Source organism: Puntigrus tetrazona, chromosome 1 (genome assembly GCF_018831695.1).
Source record: "Puntigrus tetrazona isolate hp1 chromosome 1, ASM1883169v1, whole genome shotgun sequence".
Lineage (NCBI taxonomy): Eukaryota > Metazoa > Chordata > Actinopteri > Cypriniformes > Cyprinidae > Puntigrus > Puntigrus tetrazona.
In genome coordinates this window covers 20,943,445-20,960,819 of record NC_056699.1, presented here as the reverse complement: position 1 = coordinate 20,960,819, position 17,375 = coordinate 20,943,445, and the positions used below count along the sequence as shown (strand labels likewise).

The 17,375-nt window shown below is 36.6% G+C and overlaps 1 protein-coding gene across 1 annotated transcript in view; it reads left to right on the top strand.

The window, feature by feature from the left end:
- ctnna2 (catenin (cadherin-associated protein), alpha 2) overlaps positions 1–17,375 on the top strand; it is a 336,397-nt gene that overhangs the window by 303,869 nt on the left and 15,153 nt on the right. Inside the window, 3 exon segments of the mRNA XM_043243368.1 lie at positions 11,677–11,769; positions 12,853–13,009; positions 15,857–16,057. Coding sequence (XP_043099303.1) covers positions 11,677–11,769; positions 12,853–13,009; positions 15,857–16,057 — 451 coding nt within the window.

Sequence of the window (17,375 nt, the reverse complement as noted above, 5' to 3'; positions counted from 1 at the left end):
GATTGAGGTCTTGATGTAGATTTTAAATCAAAACTGCAACTCATTGGGGAGCTATATGCAGCTATGTTATGAATTAGCTCTCCAGAAAGCATTGAGAAAATAAAGTAACCTACTCCCCTGGTACAAATGATTGTCTGTGTCCATTAATCAAGAAAAGGCAGGGTGTCTAGCGTGACTGAGCGTGCAGCTGTAGATCAAAAGACATGAACAAAGCAGACTCAGAGGAGTAGCGGACTCAAATTGGCTGTGGGAGTCTTGAAATGATCAATACATTAGGGTTATCAGCGATGGCTTTTGCTCCAAACTCAAGGAAGGCCTGCTGTGCAAACATGCAAAGATTGAGAGAGGACGTTGCCCATTAGCTGTGAAGATGGATCACATTTCATCATGTTATTTGTCGATGGAGATAAATAAATATTCAGCTGATGTTTACCATGTTATCGATTGGAGTGTGGTGCATTGGTAACATTTGAAAATGATTAGTCAATTTCACAGACGACACTAGAAATCTCTAAGTGGGTGGACCTTGGTAAAATAGATTGGACTAGATGTAATCATAAATATTATTTACCCCTTACCTTAACTTTTATAGACAGTATTTGCTCATTTCGTCTGTTCAATTTCAAAACTCCCTACATAGTTGTCAGACAGCCAAATACTGGGCCAGCTGAAAAGAAAATATATATGTATAAGTAATTGTTGTTTTTGGTTTAATATAAATATAGACATGTAAATACATCTAAATATTTTCTAAATATATACTGTATGTGTGTATTTATATATACATAAATATACACAGAACACACATATATTATGCCAAAAAAAACTTTTTGCATGCGATTAAACATTGACAGCACTAATGTAAATATATTATTACATACATACTATTATGCAAGAAGCAAGGTCCCATTCTACATGGTATGTATGATTATGTGCACAAAGATATGTTTAATCATTTCAGTGGTCTGGACCACTAATGGTAGCTCTTGAATATGGAGTATTGTAGCAAAGCTAAAGGAGGTTGTGCTGTACTGGAAATGCTGGAACAGTGTGTGAATAGCATGAGCCTCCCAAGTCTACCGCAGGTGAGGAGATCAGTAATTGCCTTTCTTCACACTGGCAACACACAAACACACACTCACACAGGCCTCTTTGCAGCTCATCCAGACAGAGCTGTTGAGAGACAGCCAGCAGTTGATTGGCACCATCTCAGTCTCAAGCTTTGCTCGTTTTTCACACTCAGGTAGAAAAGAGGAGCTATCCAAAACCTGCAACTGCCACAGTTTACCCAAGGAAAAAACCCTGCAAGATATCTCTCTCTTTCTGCTTCAGCACGCCTACCCCTCAAATCCTCATCCAAAAGCTTTCACTTGCCTGGATCTGAAATGCAGTCTATCAGAAGGTTATCTCTGGTCCCCTTTACTCCTGGCATTAACATGCGTTTCGGATTCAGATAGTGTCTGGATTTTTTTGTCTGGCTTGAATTTACACTTTGCATTCCAGCAGAACTCTGATGCAACCAATGTATGCGACCAGTGTACCTGTATATACCTATACCAATGTGTGTATGTGTGTATATATATATAGATAGATATATATATAGATAGATATATACACACACACAGATGTCACGGTTCGGTACGTACCTCGGTACGTGGGTCATGGTTCAAAGCGATTTCGGTACAACAGGGGAAAAAAACACAAATATACTATAACTGGTTTCTTTTAATTTATTTTGAACAGATATTACATTGTTATATATAATCTGCAGTACATATACATACAAGGAATAAATTCGTCTTATGAAACTATTAGAAAATATCTGGATTTGTGGTAACGTTAGGATAAATGTTATGCTCCATTTCGCAAATGAGTGTGCAAGTTTTTAAAGTATACTTTGTCAGTCTGTGACAGACACAGTCAGAATCAGTACATGGTCACTGGCTAGAGGGCTTTGTTTTCAAGTGAGCATTTGCTTTTCTTCTGCTGGTGGTTATCAAACAGTCTTGCATTGGTGTAAGAGCCCCCTTCAGGATTGGGGGAGAATTGCCTTTATTTGTCCTAAGGCTGCATGCACCAAACCAAGTTGCCCGTATCGTTATAGTTCGGTACGAATATATAATTATATATATATGTTTGTGTGTGTGTGTGTGTGTGTGTGTGTGTGTGTGTGTGTGTGTGTGTGTGTGTGTGTGTGTGTACAGTTGTTTTATTAGTGGATCATCTGAAGGGCTTTTTGCTAGTTTGACGTATATTGATGTACGTGGTCAATTGTGATTAGGTTAGAAAATTATATTTTAAAGTGCTCCTATGAAAGTAAACCAGGAAAGAAAAATGAGTGAAGATATGGAAAGACAAAGAAATAAAAACAATTTCCAGGGTAATAATTCATGGGATGTTGTTCATTGCATGGGGTGACCAGATCCTGTTTTTCACATAAAAAAAGGAATATAAAAAAGGCAAGAACCCACAGGCATAAAATACAGCAGAAGTTCTTATGATTTCAAAGTCAAATAAGGAAATGCAATTACATTTTATATATATATAAATAAGCAGATTTATTAATTTACTTTTATTCATTCAGATATTTCTAACTATTCTGCACTCAATTAATGTATTCATTATTTCCTTGTAAGTAATTTAGTAATCCAATCACAATCTTGGGTGTATTTACTATTTTAAAATGATTAAGTGCTATCCAATTGTGATCTGATCACTGAAATCATGTTAATGTCAAGTGCAAAGGAGTCTGTCTATCGCTGCTCTGTTTTGCACTCAGCAAGCGTTCTCCCCATCCAAACACTTTTAAATGCATTGTTTATCTCCAAACAGTTTTAAATGGTGGCCCTGGAGTATTCTTAAATATACAGAGAAATTACAAAGAACAAGCTTGGCTCCATTTTCATAATTGGGCTCCATTGCCAAGCACAACTGCTTGGCTTGCACCCTCACAAGGAGGGATCGATAGTTCAGTGAAAGCTGAAAGCTGCCCGCTTATACTTTGGGAAGTTGGGGAGTCACACCATGCCTTCCAAGTTTCTCCAGCTTTTTATGTTGAAGACCTATTATCTACTCCGATTTAAAAGCATGTCGGGATCCGAGTGCAAGATATGAGAGTAACATCAATCAGTCCAAATGTTCTCTGTGGGCGCATAAGTCTGTGAGAGCTGACCCCTGATTTGAAGCAGAGCAGCCCACACAGCCTTGAGCCGAAACATGAAGTCACTTTTCACACTGAGCAGAGATCTTTTGGTAATGATTTAGCTAGGACTTCAGTAGGGCATCTCTGAGTGCCACCGCAGCTGGGTGGCAATGAACCACCTGGCCCATACCGCTCTATCACCCTCTCGGGCATCCATCCTTCTCAATTCTCCACCCCTGAATACATCGGCGCCGACCAATTGGCCAGCATCTCCACCATTGCCCTCGATGATTAAAGTCGCCACCCTTCCCCTTGCCTCTCCACTTGTACAAAGTCAAGCATGTCCACTCAGCTTTATGGATTGTTTATATTGCTTTCAATTACCTTTCCATGTCCCACACTGAAGTCAGTAAATTTTTATATGCTGGAAATTACTCTCCAGGCACCCATCTCTACCATAACTGCCAGTACCCAGACAGAAGCTCTCCATGTCCTGGCAAATAAATCATATTTAGAATTCATCAAAATAATTTAGAGTTTATTAGAGTTTATATGCCAATCCAAGCAGTGCTTTGGGCCTCGACTTTTTATTCCTAGCGGTCGCTTGTCAGTTGTTAAAGTCATTAATAAAGCTAAAAATCACATGGCATTGCAACTAAATTAAATTTCACAGCGCTGGTTCTTCTCGATAAAATGTGACTCGTATGAACCCTTAAAATAGTCTTCTGGAATTGCTTGATGTTATCTTTGGTTGCTGTGCACTTGTGATATTTTCTCCAGATTCTGATATGAAAGAGGCTAAATATAGCTATGTTGAATATTTGGATAATAAGAAATGTACTCGCCAAACACATTCATATAAATTTCTGAAACTGGCACGATGTAAATTAAATATTGTTATATTTTAATATTTATGTTCTGCACTTTTACCAGTCATTCATTTGTTATAAATGAGAATGTTGTACAGGTTTAAAGTATGTAATTTAATAGATATTTTGATTAATTATAAAAAAAAACTTTATTTGAATCATCAGCAAAAATAACTAGTGTTCATGTACTAGTATTCCACCTGCAGTAGATATTTTGAATGTATTTTGTGTAATGTTTTCTTATTGCCTACTTCGAGTTTCAAATTCAAAAGAAAGAAAGAATAGACTAAGAGAGGAAGAGTCTGATTTAAAAACACACTGGCTGCAATCACAAGAATAGCAATCAATATCTAATCTAGCCCAAATCAGTCCTGACGCAACAGAACTAAATGCAAATGCAGTAGCAGACAAATGAAAAAGACACGAGGGGTTTATTTTATTGCAGTCAATAGATGTTCCTGCAAGAAGTAAAAAGGACTTTGCTGAGTTTGCATGAGTTTGTATGACATGCTTTAATCGTAACAAGAAATTTAGTGCATTAAAGGAACAGTTGAACCAAAAACTCACGAGGGTGAGTAAGGGAAGACAGAATTTTTATTACTGGATTATTTATCCCATTTAATATAATTTTAGTTAGTATCAGCGGTTGGTCTTACTCGTGGCAAATGTCTTTCACTTTGTAAGCACTATAAGCCAACAATGGCAGGCACAGCTCCTTTCCTGAAATAAGAAGAAAAGTAATCAACATGGCTTTCGACAGGCTTTCTCTTTTCATTTGGTTGGCTCTCCTTTATTTGCCTCAATTCAGGCTTTGTTTATCAACTGGCTGATTGTGAGGCACTTAATTATGCCACACTCCAAACTGCAGGTTTCCCAGGCAATAAGCTCCTTGGCACAGTGACTTAGTCGAGGAAAGTGGTGTGGACGCTCACTGACTTCTTAAGCAAGGCCTGTGACTCGCATGATTAAGATTACAGACTCTGGAGACAAATAAGACTCAACCTGGGACGATGTGTGTGTGCGCTCCTCCATGTACTTCTATGTGGTTGAAAGCATTTTTGATAGTTGTTACAGTGCCCAGGGTTTAAATTGAAGAGGCTTATCACTAACTCCTGTATTTCCTAGAGAAGTTGGTTTTTTTAGCGCTTCCAGCTAACATCAGCAGAGTGTTGAAAGACCTACAGAGTGTTATCCTGTTAATGGGCAGAAATGTAAAAGCAGCTAGCCATTTTCCAACATATTAGAACTAAAATAACACATTTCCATGGTTCCATTCAAAATAATGTTTTCATATTTACTGTTACAGCTTGCTCATTTACTGCTGAAAGTTTGATATCATAATTTCACAACACTTGCTACAATTCTTTAGGTGTCTATTAAGCACATATGTCACATCATAGCTAAGTAAAACAAATGTTAAAATTGTATTAATTAATAAAAACTATAAACATATTAAAAAAACATAAAAATTACTAAAACTAACTCAAATAAAAAAAATCAAATGACAACAGAAACTGTTGGTATTAGTAGTAGTAGTAGTAGTAGTATCCCCATATAATATCACTTTTTTTCATATATATATATATATATATATATATATATATATATATATATATATATATATATATATATATATATATATATCAACATAACATCCTTAGGGATAATATTTGCAACAGAAAGTTTCCAACAACCATAGCAGCAGCAATTCTAACATCAAAAATATCATTCATAATAATGACAACATTACCAGTGGTATTTCTATTAATATTGGATGAAATAGAGCAGGAACGTGTATAATATTTATTTAATGTGGTATTTATGGAGAGAGATCAAGGTTTGTCTAAGACTGTTAATGGTGATTTTCCATTAATCTTGTTTTAGATCTTAGACTTTCTTTAAATGGCTTCTCAAAAGCCATTAACTTACACTTTGCTGAAATGTACCCATGCATACACCGGAGCTTTCATTTTCACCAAGGCTAAACCTCTGAAGGGGCTGGGACAGTTTTTCATATTGACCTTCATGCCAGATCTCATTATCTCCACATGATGTCTATTTATGACAACCCCATACATCAAATTCAGGCCTCTTAGCGCAACTTTGGTGACAGTTAACATTTCACTGAGGTAGTTTGGAGCCTTCTGGCTCTAATGGGAACTTTTCAGGTTCTCAAAAAGAAAACTTGACACAGAGAAGCCTGGAAGAACAGAAGAACCTGAGGGGAAAAAAGGCCTCTTGGCTGATGGCCGACCTGCTCCAGACCGCAGCCCTGTGACCCAGTTGAGCGTGCTAGCTGGGGGCGTTTAGTGTAGCATACTGGCTAAGGACAGGTAGATTCTAATAATATAGCTCCATTGAGGGTTTCAGGTTTCCACAGCTGTGACAGGCCCACCAGCTTTGACTCTATTACACTCTTCCACATTGGGCAGAAGTGTCAGTGCAAGAAGCCAGAAAGGCTAATTCACTTCCGCGGGATGTCAAATGAGAATATGTGCTGTGTTATTAGGACATTTCTCAGGCACATTTCATCCATTACATTTTAATATACACTCCAGTGGCTGTAGGTTTATCGTTGAACTTTTCTCTTTTTTTCATTCATGGTGACCATAAGAAAACTCGTTGCTTACTGGCTGCTGTGTTTTTGTTCTTTCATGAAGAAATAGTGATCTAAAGTAGAAATGTATCTTTACATGGTTTACCCATCAATTACACCTTAACCCACCCTTAAACCCACCTATACCACCAAATCTGTCCCGTATCCCACCTCAATAGCACCAAAGTGTTTCGCCATACAATATGAACACAGAACATTTTTACATAAATAAGGCAAGCTAATATAAAGTTGAAACAAAGTTTGAAAAAAAAGCAGCTTTCAGTAGGTTGGTGAGGAGAATTTGCATGACCAACTGAAACCAATTTTGGAAATTCCCATTCTTGTTGATCATTTGTCTGTGAAAATGGTAAATGTTAACTTAACACTTACCAAGCATCAAGAGCATAGCAAACTACAGAAAAATCAGAGAGAACAGAAATAAAGTTCTAGCATGACAACTTTCAAAAAGATTTTAGCATGGTTATGGATATTGCAATCTAACTGTATTTAGTCTTGACCGAATATATCTGCTAGGCTGCTGAATTACTGCTGCTGTTGGTTATTTTTGCTTCTGCTGCTGAAAAGAAAGTACAGGAACTAGATACTGCCAAAACATAAACAGAACTTGTGCTGTGAGTATTTAAGACATACTGCTGCTGCAAAAGTAGCATATTTATCCCCTTAGCAGATCTATACAAGTAGAGCTGGGGAAGGTGAAGGGTTTCAGAGGAATTCTTAAAGCATGCTGTGAAAAGCTCTGGTGAATGCTAACTAACCATTTAATTGTCAAGCAGCAAGCTTATTGGCTGTGTGTGCAGTATGAACCAATCAGCTTGTTCCAAGTAGATTCATGCTGTGAACATCATTAGTTTTCATCAACAATCGTATCATCTGCATGAACACCACCGCAAAAAATGTGCAATGTAGCATGTGTGATACCCTGAGGGTCACAGCTCTGACAAGTACAGCACTTTTTTATGATTTTCCTGTAACTTTGCATTTAAATCAGGATGTAAACTTGTCTGGGCCTTTCCAACTTTCCCTGTAGACATGTCAGGGGTCATCAGTTTTCAAACATCTGGGACTTTGCTGTTGAGGTTTGTTGTTAGCTCTCACATGGTCACGCTTAGCGACCTGTGTTTGTTTCCCCCCCAGTGGGCCGTTCTGCTTCATCCATGCTGACAGGCTGATTTATTTGCACTCTGACCGGGGTACGGTTGGGGAATAGGGGGAAAACACTCGGGCTAACACCTTCTTGTGCCCCACTCTTAACTGACTCTCTTTTGACATCTACTTTCTTTTTCTCTCTCAGATTTTGTCTGTGAGCACTGCATCCTGCAGATGAGATGCACTCGTTCAATTTTTTCCATCCCTTTCCAGAGGAAAATACAATAAACAATACCTATATTTTGACAGGAATGGTTCCAGAAAGAAGTGCTGAGGTGTCTGAAATACTGATTTAATATCCACAAAGAGAGGAGGCACAGACTCTATTCCATGAACTAGTGAGCTGTCTTCATACTGTATGTTAAAACCCAGCCCAGGCTCATTGTAAATGCATTTCTTCAACACTGGTATTACGTACCGTACTGCGTGTTTAGAGGCAGTTTCAAAGTGAAAGTCCAGTTAGTGGCATTAGAATGCATGTTCAATACATGACTCAGCCATATTTTTGTTAAGTTGACATAGGCACATATTGCTGTGTTTTTATTACAGTATTTCAGGTACGTATTGCACTGGTTCATAATTCAAATATCCGGGCAGTGAAAAAAAGTTAATGCTCTATCATGTTATAAATATCCTCTACACCAAACCCAACCAAATGTTTATGACATTTTAACTTTATTTACAGGTTTAAACTGTTTATAACTCAGGTACCCATTCAGGTACTCGTCTTGTGAAGTGCATAGCAGACTTGACTTGAAGTTGAAGTTGAAGCCTGACTGTTTTCTAATATAATGCAAAAATTTACAAATATTAAGAATATACTGCACCTGCGAAATGGGAGTACATTTACAGCATGAAGTATACTCTTAATTCATATTTTTCTCACATTGTTATACTAAAATGTTATTAATATTGTGAAATTGTGTATTTTTAAATGTATTTTTTTGTAATAATTTTTATTATGTTTATTTTCACTATTAGCTTTATTTTTTTATTGCAGTTATAGCAATGCACCATCAATTTTCTAACTTTTTTCATTTAGTGGCAAAGGTAACATTTTTCTTAATGTTTATATTTTATTTTAGATTTATTTCAATTAGCACAAATAGTTTTAAGTTTAAGCAGTATTAATTGTAGTTTATAATTAACAGTAACAATACTTATTCTGGCATTACCTTCTTATTTCCTGCTAATATGCAGGTTTTCCTTCATTTTATGGATTTAATTTTGTATTTCATTTATATTTATTTATTTATTATTAGAACTATTCAAGGGTAAGTCTGATATGCTGGATGCGAATGTCCAAATGAAACGCTCAGAAATCAATAGTTCTTTTATAAAGAAAGGTCTAACTAGACAACACATAATGGTCGGTCAGAGAAACAACATGTTTACAATGTTGTCTTTTTTTCTGAAATAATCTAACATGCAAGGGCATACGCACACACGCTTGTCTCAACCTAGCATGAACCTCATGAATATTATTTTGACATCCTTGGCTACCTAACAGGGTCCCTCTCTTTGAGAAAATAAAAAGGACTCACAAAGGAGGAGTGGTTCTTTAGATAATTGCAATTAGTATTTTTGGCTGGACACTGTGCCTTGGCTGGGATCCAGCTATGAGAATTGAGTGCTGGAGCATCGGCCAGTTCTGGCCGCCGTCCAGAAGCTGCTGCTGGTTTGACTGTGTGTTCAGACCATGAAGGACTAGTGAGGACCAAGGGAAGCAACAGCCCAACTACATGACCGGATATTATTTCCTGTAAATGCTGTGAGTTTTACACTGCCAGCCTGGTGTATAAAACAACCCCCTACCTTCCCATCCGGTTCTTTATGCTGCTGTCTCTTGCCCCTTTTTCCACCAACAAGGTGTTGGAACTGATGCTCACTTCCATTTAGGCCTGACTTCAGCTCTAAAATGTAAGTTGGACCTGACAGTCGGGAATGATAGGTACAGAAGTGGTTGCCACACTCTCAGAAGAAAAGGGAAGAAAGTAGAGAAATGTACAAAAGCTGTCCCTAAAGGGACAGGTAAATAAAATAATTTCAAACAGTACAAATGTGTTTAATTTTGGTGGTAATATGTACACTTTAGTTACTAATTTACGCCTTAAGGATACTAATATACTCCCTTTAGTAGTAAATATGGTACAAAGGTGTACTCAACAGAAAAGAGTCTCTTTTCGCTCATGTAAGGGTGGGAATTTTACCCACTACATGATTCAGAAAGTCGCAATTAAAAAAACTGCTTCCAAGCATGTGGTATGGCTTTCGAATGGGATCTGTAAACACGTGTTGTCTCTATGCTGCATTAAAAAGAATGAATCAAACGAGAATCATTTCAGAAGGAATCTTTTTTTTTCCCACTGGTACTCTTATGCACACATCATCATTTGCAACCCTCAAGCATTTCAGGCTTTACACTTTTAGCAGCAGCTAAACACACACACACACACACACACATGCAAGCACACACTTAAACGCAAGAGCGATCCATCAAAGCATTCAGAGCTGTCAGGGGTAAACAGGAGAAAAGGGCCGTAAGCAAGAATCTTCTAACACAGATTTGATTTGCCTCGATTTACCTTAAAAAAAAGAAGAGGAGCCCGCTGATATGGCTTCAGTCGTATTGCATTTGCCAGCAGGCATATGTCACTTTAGCGCCGTCAAAATCCTTACTCGTGGCTGCTGTGTAATCTGATTTACCAGCAGAGGACGGGATGCTTGGAACACCAATTCTGGATTGTTATCAAAACGGGACTGACACACCTATTAGCGCCTTTCATCGAGGTCTGACGTGTCACCAAATTATAAACTTTCTGAGCAATATTCCAGTGTTTTCTGTCGGATCCGACGTTTTTGGCAGGAGGGGAAGGGGAGGCAGCCAGGTTTTTAGCATCCAATCTGGCCAGCGCTACCTCCACAGATGCTTTTGTGATGATGGAAGCAAGTAAACACGAGAGAGAGACCTTTTCTCATCGCACACGTGTATTCACGTGTATGCACCGATCCGGCGTTGCCAGATGCACTGCATGATGGGTAACCTGAGGGCTGCAGGCAGGCAGAAATTAGACAAGGAGGTATTGCACATAGAGGAGCCATCTGCTAGTTTAATTACACTTTCTTTGTCATTTTTTTTTCCTAGGTAAACTGGCCTAATGATTTACATGTACAAGTTTGGTAATCAACCCTGGATTTGTGCTTGTAGTGAAAATTTCTGATGAAAAAAAAAAAAAACGACATTACTTTAAGGGTGAAAAACAGAAACATGACAACCTTCGATTAGGACCCTTTTCCGTGTCCACTGACATTTCTGGGGTAATTGTGTTTTCACGATGGGAGCCCCTATATTGCGTGAACGAACTGCTGTCCTTCTGTCGCTTCAGAGGAGAACATGAAGAGGCGGCCTCTAAAACATCCAGGAGATTGGCTGGTAAAAATTCAAATTACAGTGTGTGTTATGTCAATTATTCAAATAGACGCTATTTTTAAAATAGTAAAAAGAGAGAAGGCGGCGAAATGATTTGAGGCCAGGGGAGCAGAGGGGATGAGGGACCCACAAATCATGTTCTTCACGCTGGGAAATAACAAATACCAATCTAACACTTGAATGAGCCCTAACTCTCTGTACATATTTTGCCCTGACATTGCCTTCTCAAGCCAAGCATTAAATCCTTATCCATTGCACACAGCACTGATAGCTTCAAACATGAACAGCAAAAAAGACTGTGTGTTTGTAAATGTGTGCACTCTGCTCGGAAGCTTTATTTGCTCCTGTCCAAATGCTAGTCTAACCTGTCTGATTTACAGAAATCTGGCAACCAGAACCAGAAGGTCACTTTATACTTTAACCTCAATGTACAGATGACCCCCTAATATTGCTCTCTTCCTCTTTTTTTCAGGTGGCCAACCTCGCCTGTTCCATTTCTAACAACGAGGAGGGGGTAAAGTTAGTGCGCATGGCTGCTACACAGATCGATAGCCTGTGTCCTCAGGTAAACGGCCTGAACCTTTGCTATCCATCCACTGTTCAGTTTTCTATAACCTCTCACAGCAGTTTTATTTGGTGCTGACAAATAGTAACTCACTTAATACATTGTGTCACTTATTCACTGTAATGTACCTTATTTGCAATACTGTTTATTCCATATACCTTATTTGCCCACGACTACCATTACCAGCCACAAAATTTCCTTTGGTGGTGTACTTTTTTTTTTTTCTTTGATTATGATGGCGGTAGTTATTCCTCAAATGGTGGAGAAGCGCAAAGCCAGGCACATATCCAGACCTGTCATATTTCTTAAAATTTTTTAGCTATACAAATCAACATGAGAAGCTGTTTATAACCCATTGAGAAAAAAATTAGGAATCAGTTAGAGAAAAAATTCATAAATCAGCTTGATTATGTTATTTTTTTAAGAGACAACATGCACAGTGATAGTCATTTGGAGGAATGTACTTTATAACATTGACAATATGTTTTATGTATTCATGAGAAATGTGGAGCAATTTGATTTCATCCATTGCAAATTCATTGTAGTGGTAAAAGTTGAAAAAACTGAAAAAACTAATTCCGTCAACGAAGTTGAGGCGTTCAAAAATCTTTTTGAAGTAACATGCACTAATCAATTTCTCATAATAAGTGGGAGAAAGAAATCTGAACTGACCATGGAGTGAATTAGTTATGTGTAAGGTTGAACTTAATTTAAAGGTTCCAGTTTAATTAAGGTATTAAGATTCATGAAGCTTTTTCACAGTAATTTCTACTAACAGATCTCACATTCTGACTCTAATAAACTGACCCTCTGCAATTGAAGCTACCATAGAAAATTCTGGAAGTAATTGTGAGTTGTTCAAGGTTGTTTCCTCTCAGGAGTGTAAATGAATACTAAGAAATTTGGCAAAGGCAAATTTAACCCTAGTTAAGATCTTATGTAACATCATATGACTCAAACTTGTAAAAACATCATATATTATATATATATGGGTTTATAAGGAATGCAAAAATGTGCAACTGCATAATTTTGATTGAAAACATGCACATGGTTTGATTAAAAGTATGATATTCCTTTTCACAGGTAATCAATGCAGCCCTGACCTTGGCCGCACGCCCTCAAAGCAAGGTTGCTCAGGACAACATGGATGTTTTCAAGGACCAGTGGGAGAAGCAAGTACGCATCCTGACCGAAGCCGTTGATGACATCACTTCAGTTGATGACTTCCTGTCTGTTTCAGGTAAAATGGAAACAGATTGCTATATTGTATGCCTTTTTGAGAACACCATTGAGTATTTACTGCCTGCTGGTGAACAGAAAATCAAGCAACCATTCTGTATCCATACTATTGAAACACTGTAGAGCTTTAAGAGCTTTTCAAGCATAGATGTTTTTTTTTTTTAATGTGAATTCCATCATCCTCCTCTTGACATCTAAACTCTTCACCCTTAGTACAGCAGTAGAAAATAGCAATGCCTATTTAGCCCTCTTTATAACGGACACTCTGTTTTGCATCTATGAAATGTTAGCTGCCTCCGTCATCAAGATCCCATTATCCTGAATGCGAATGTCCATCCAATATGAATGTAAATGGCCATGTAATTCAACATAAATGTGAACAATTATGACCCTTTATGTGTATAGCCTTGCTTCGAAACTGTCCACGGCTCCAAGTTCTATTGTTTTGCATCTATGAACAAGATTATTGTATTTACAGTGCACTTACACATATTACATTTATTCTATGCAATTTATTCTTTCTTTGCATTTTCTGATTTAATCATATGTATGGCATATGATATGATTACATATATACATATATATATATATATATATATATATATATATATATATATATATATATATATATACATATATATATATATATATATATATATATATATATATATATATATATATATATATATATATATATATATATATATATATATATATATACATATATATATATATATATATATATATATATATATATATATATATATATATATATATATATATATATATATATATATATATATATATATATATATATATATATATATATATATCCATATATATATATATATATTCTACATATATATATATATATATATATATATACATGCATATATATATATATAATACATATATATATATATATATATACATATACATATATACATACATATATATATATATATATACATATATATATATATATATATATATATATATATATATATATATATATATATATATATATATATATATATGCATATATATATATATATATATATATATATATATATATATATATATATATATATATATATATATATATATATATATATATATATATATATATATATATATATATATATATATATATATATATATATATATATATATATATATATATATATATATATATATATATATATATATATATATATATATATATATATATACACACACATAGTATATACAATATAATATGAATAGAATAGTATGTATGGAGAGGTTTAATCTAATATTTCACCCATTTTTGCTAAAAAACAAGATAATCATGTTTAACTTAAGTGTTGCATCTAGTCATCTCACAATTCTTCTGTCTCAACTCCCACCTCTGAAAAACCTGGCTCTCCTCTTCATCCACTTCTTTTTTTGACATATTTTGCTGGCTGAAGTATAGTATATTCTATCTGGATCTTGCACAAAAACTATTAGAATTAATACTGTGTACTCGTACTATATCCAGGGATTTCAAGGCAGAGATTATAATAAGTCAGTACTAAAAACACAGCAATTGAATGAATGGAATCCTGGATGTTGTGGGCCAGATCTTTTGTATATCTGACAGGTCTATGTGGGCTTCATAAAATGAAGCAGGAGGCAATATTGGTATGCAGCCCACCGCCTGTTGTCCAGAAACTGGTGTAGTGCATTCCAGTTTGGAAATATTCTCCTGCAAACCTGTGAATAAAACATGTCAGGACTCAACAATAAGGATTTTTTTTGTTTTGTTTTTTTTTTTATTATTATTATTATTATTCTCGAAATGCTGGCCTGGCCGGGCCAGTATTTGAGATTAGCACTTGCCCTGCCAACATTTTCACTGGACACAAAAGAAATATAATATTTTAGCAACATATTATTGTATGCCTCAGAAAAAAAAATATCTGAATAGCTGACACGTGGGCATACTTTTTTTTTGAATGCCTAGCCCATCTTCCACCTAGAACTGAAGCCTGTTTAAAATGGTTCTATAAAGAGTATATGAGGCAACCACATGCCTTCAGTTTAGTTTAGAAATTTAAATTTACATGAAAATACATATGTGTAGTATTATTAGTCAATGCAGTATGTATTTACAATGCAGCAATGGGTTAGTATGTCACGTGACAAATCTGTCAGCTGGTCTGAAATGCTTTCACATTGGCCTTGGGCCATTCTTATAGTTGAGACCTGCATGTGCTTTTGGAACATTCAGAGAAATAGTTTTTTTGTTTGTTTGTTTTTTGTATCCTGCTTGCAAAAAAATGAAAAATAAAAAAATCTATTGTATGTCATTTCATTCACAGTATAGTTGTAAACAGAGTGTTTTGAAAAAGCAAGGGCACCATTAATCCATTGAACATGGAAAAGGAAATTAAAGTGTAAAGGGTGCACATATTTTATAGTTATAATGCAGATATACCAGAACTTTTAAACATTTGACCTGTTGCCAAAAAGAAACAAGAAGATTAAAAATAAAATTCTAAGCTACTTAAAGAAGGATCTTACCAGAATAAAAGATTAACAAATACCCTAAAGATGCATTTTGAAAGCTGTTGGCCGCATCCATTCAGAGTTTAGCTCCAACTCCAAGTAAACACCATCTAATCAAGTCCTTCAGGCCTATTTGAAAACTAGAAGGGCAGGTTTGTTGGAACTAAACTCTGCAGAGCTGCAGCTGTGACACCCCTGTTCCAGAACAATGTTGAAGATGGGGTCAGTTGTAAAGTACCTTGCTACTTTTTTATACTAGTAAATTTATTTTGGACTCGAATATGTTTCCTTACCATTTCATCTCTTATCTCCACAGAGAACCACATCCTGGAGGATGTGAATAAGTGTGTGATAGCCCTGCAGGAGGGGGATGTGGACACGCTGGACAGAACAGCAGGTGCGATCCGGGGCCGAGCCGCTCGTGTAGTGCACATTATTAATGCTGAGATGGAGAACTACGAACCTGGCGTCTACACCGAGCGTGTCCTTGAGTCCATCAAGCTCCTCTCTGAGACCGGTGAGAACAAACATCACACGCACACCTGGGTCCTGATCTTGTCTCATGCTCACTAAGGCATGAACTCATGGTAGAGATGGGGCCAGATGGACAGAGGAGATCAGGAAGCTCTTGGAAGAAGGAAGTTAGAGGAGAGAGGGGTAGACAGACGAGCAAAGATGGTGAGGCCGGAGATACCACCTGTTCCCTCCTCTGGCACTCATCCTTTGCTCATTCATTTTTCATCTGTTTTCCCCCAACCCCTCCACCTTTGACAGTCTAGTGCCAGCTTTCAGGAGGCAGCAATTTAGACACTGACAGACAAGGCCGAGGGCCAAAACATACCAAGTAATGCAGAGATTTGTGCATAGCTTTTCCGGTGCTTTCAAGACGCAATATCTGACAAGAAGCAAAAAAAGCCTGCTATCTTAGGTGTTAATGTGTGAGAAACATCTCGCCTGACACTTTTTGATGTAGTTGTTCCGTCTAAATGCGCTTCGACGATTGTTCGGAATCAACAAATGCAGGGTGGCTGGAAAATGAGCACTCAAAATATTATTCTGGCGGCAGCGCTTTGTCCTGCCTCCCTTGTTGTGTCTAAAACATTACATTAGACTATTTTGACAGCTGGCTTTGTTTAGAAGAGCGAGAGGAATATGAGAGGAAGAAAATAGCAGTCCTGCTTTCAGCATTGAGACTGCAATATTTTTGTTCCTTTAAAATTATCTAGTCTGACAGGTAAGCACAAAAAAACAATGAATATTTGTGACATATTAACAAATGAAGGCATAAATGGATTTGTAATGTGTCCAAATGGAACTTCCCTGGTTCTTCTCATCATTTTGTTGTTCTTTTGCATTACTAAAATATTTAAATCAAGCATTTAGATATTCCTGTCACAAATAGCATTAGGTCAGATCGATGTGAATAATGAGTGGTCTGGTGGTTAGACCTTATCCAGTAATCACTTTACACTCAGACCCATATGGTCAGAAATTGAGCCGCATTCAGTTAAGATTGAGTTGGTGCCTTTGCATTGCATCCTGATTTGCATTATTCTTACCGCACTGTCAGTGCAATTTATTTTTAGTGAATCCTCTTTTTTTGTGCATCGTATCATTCAAATCGTTCCTCTATTAATCCACCCATGGAGGGCTGATACCACCATCTGTGTTACATTGCCGCACGATGAGTCACATGTACTCCATGTCACTTATCTGCTGAAAAGTATAAGGCATTACGTTTAATTTACCCTGTGTTTCCTCTGCTTTTAGAGACTTAATGAGGACCAAACACTAGCATTTCATTACCGCCAATAAAAATATTGTGTGTGTGTGTG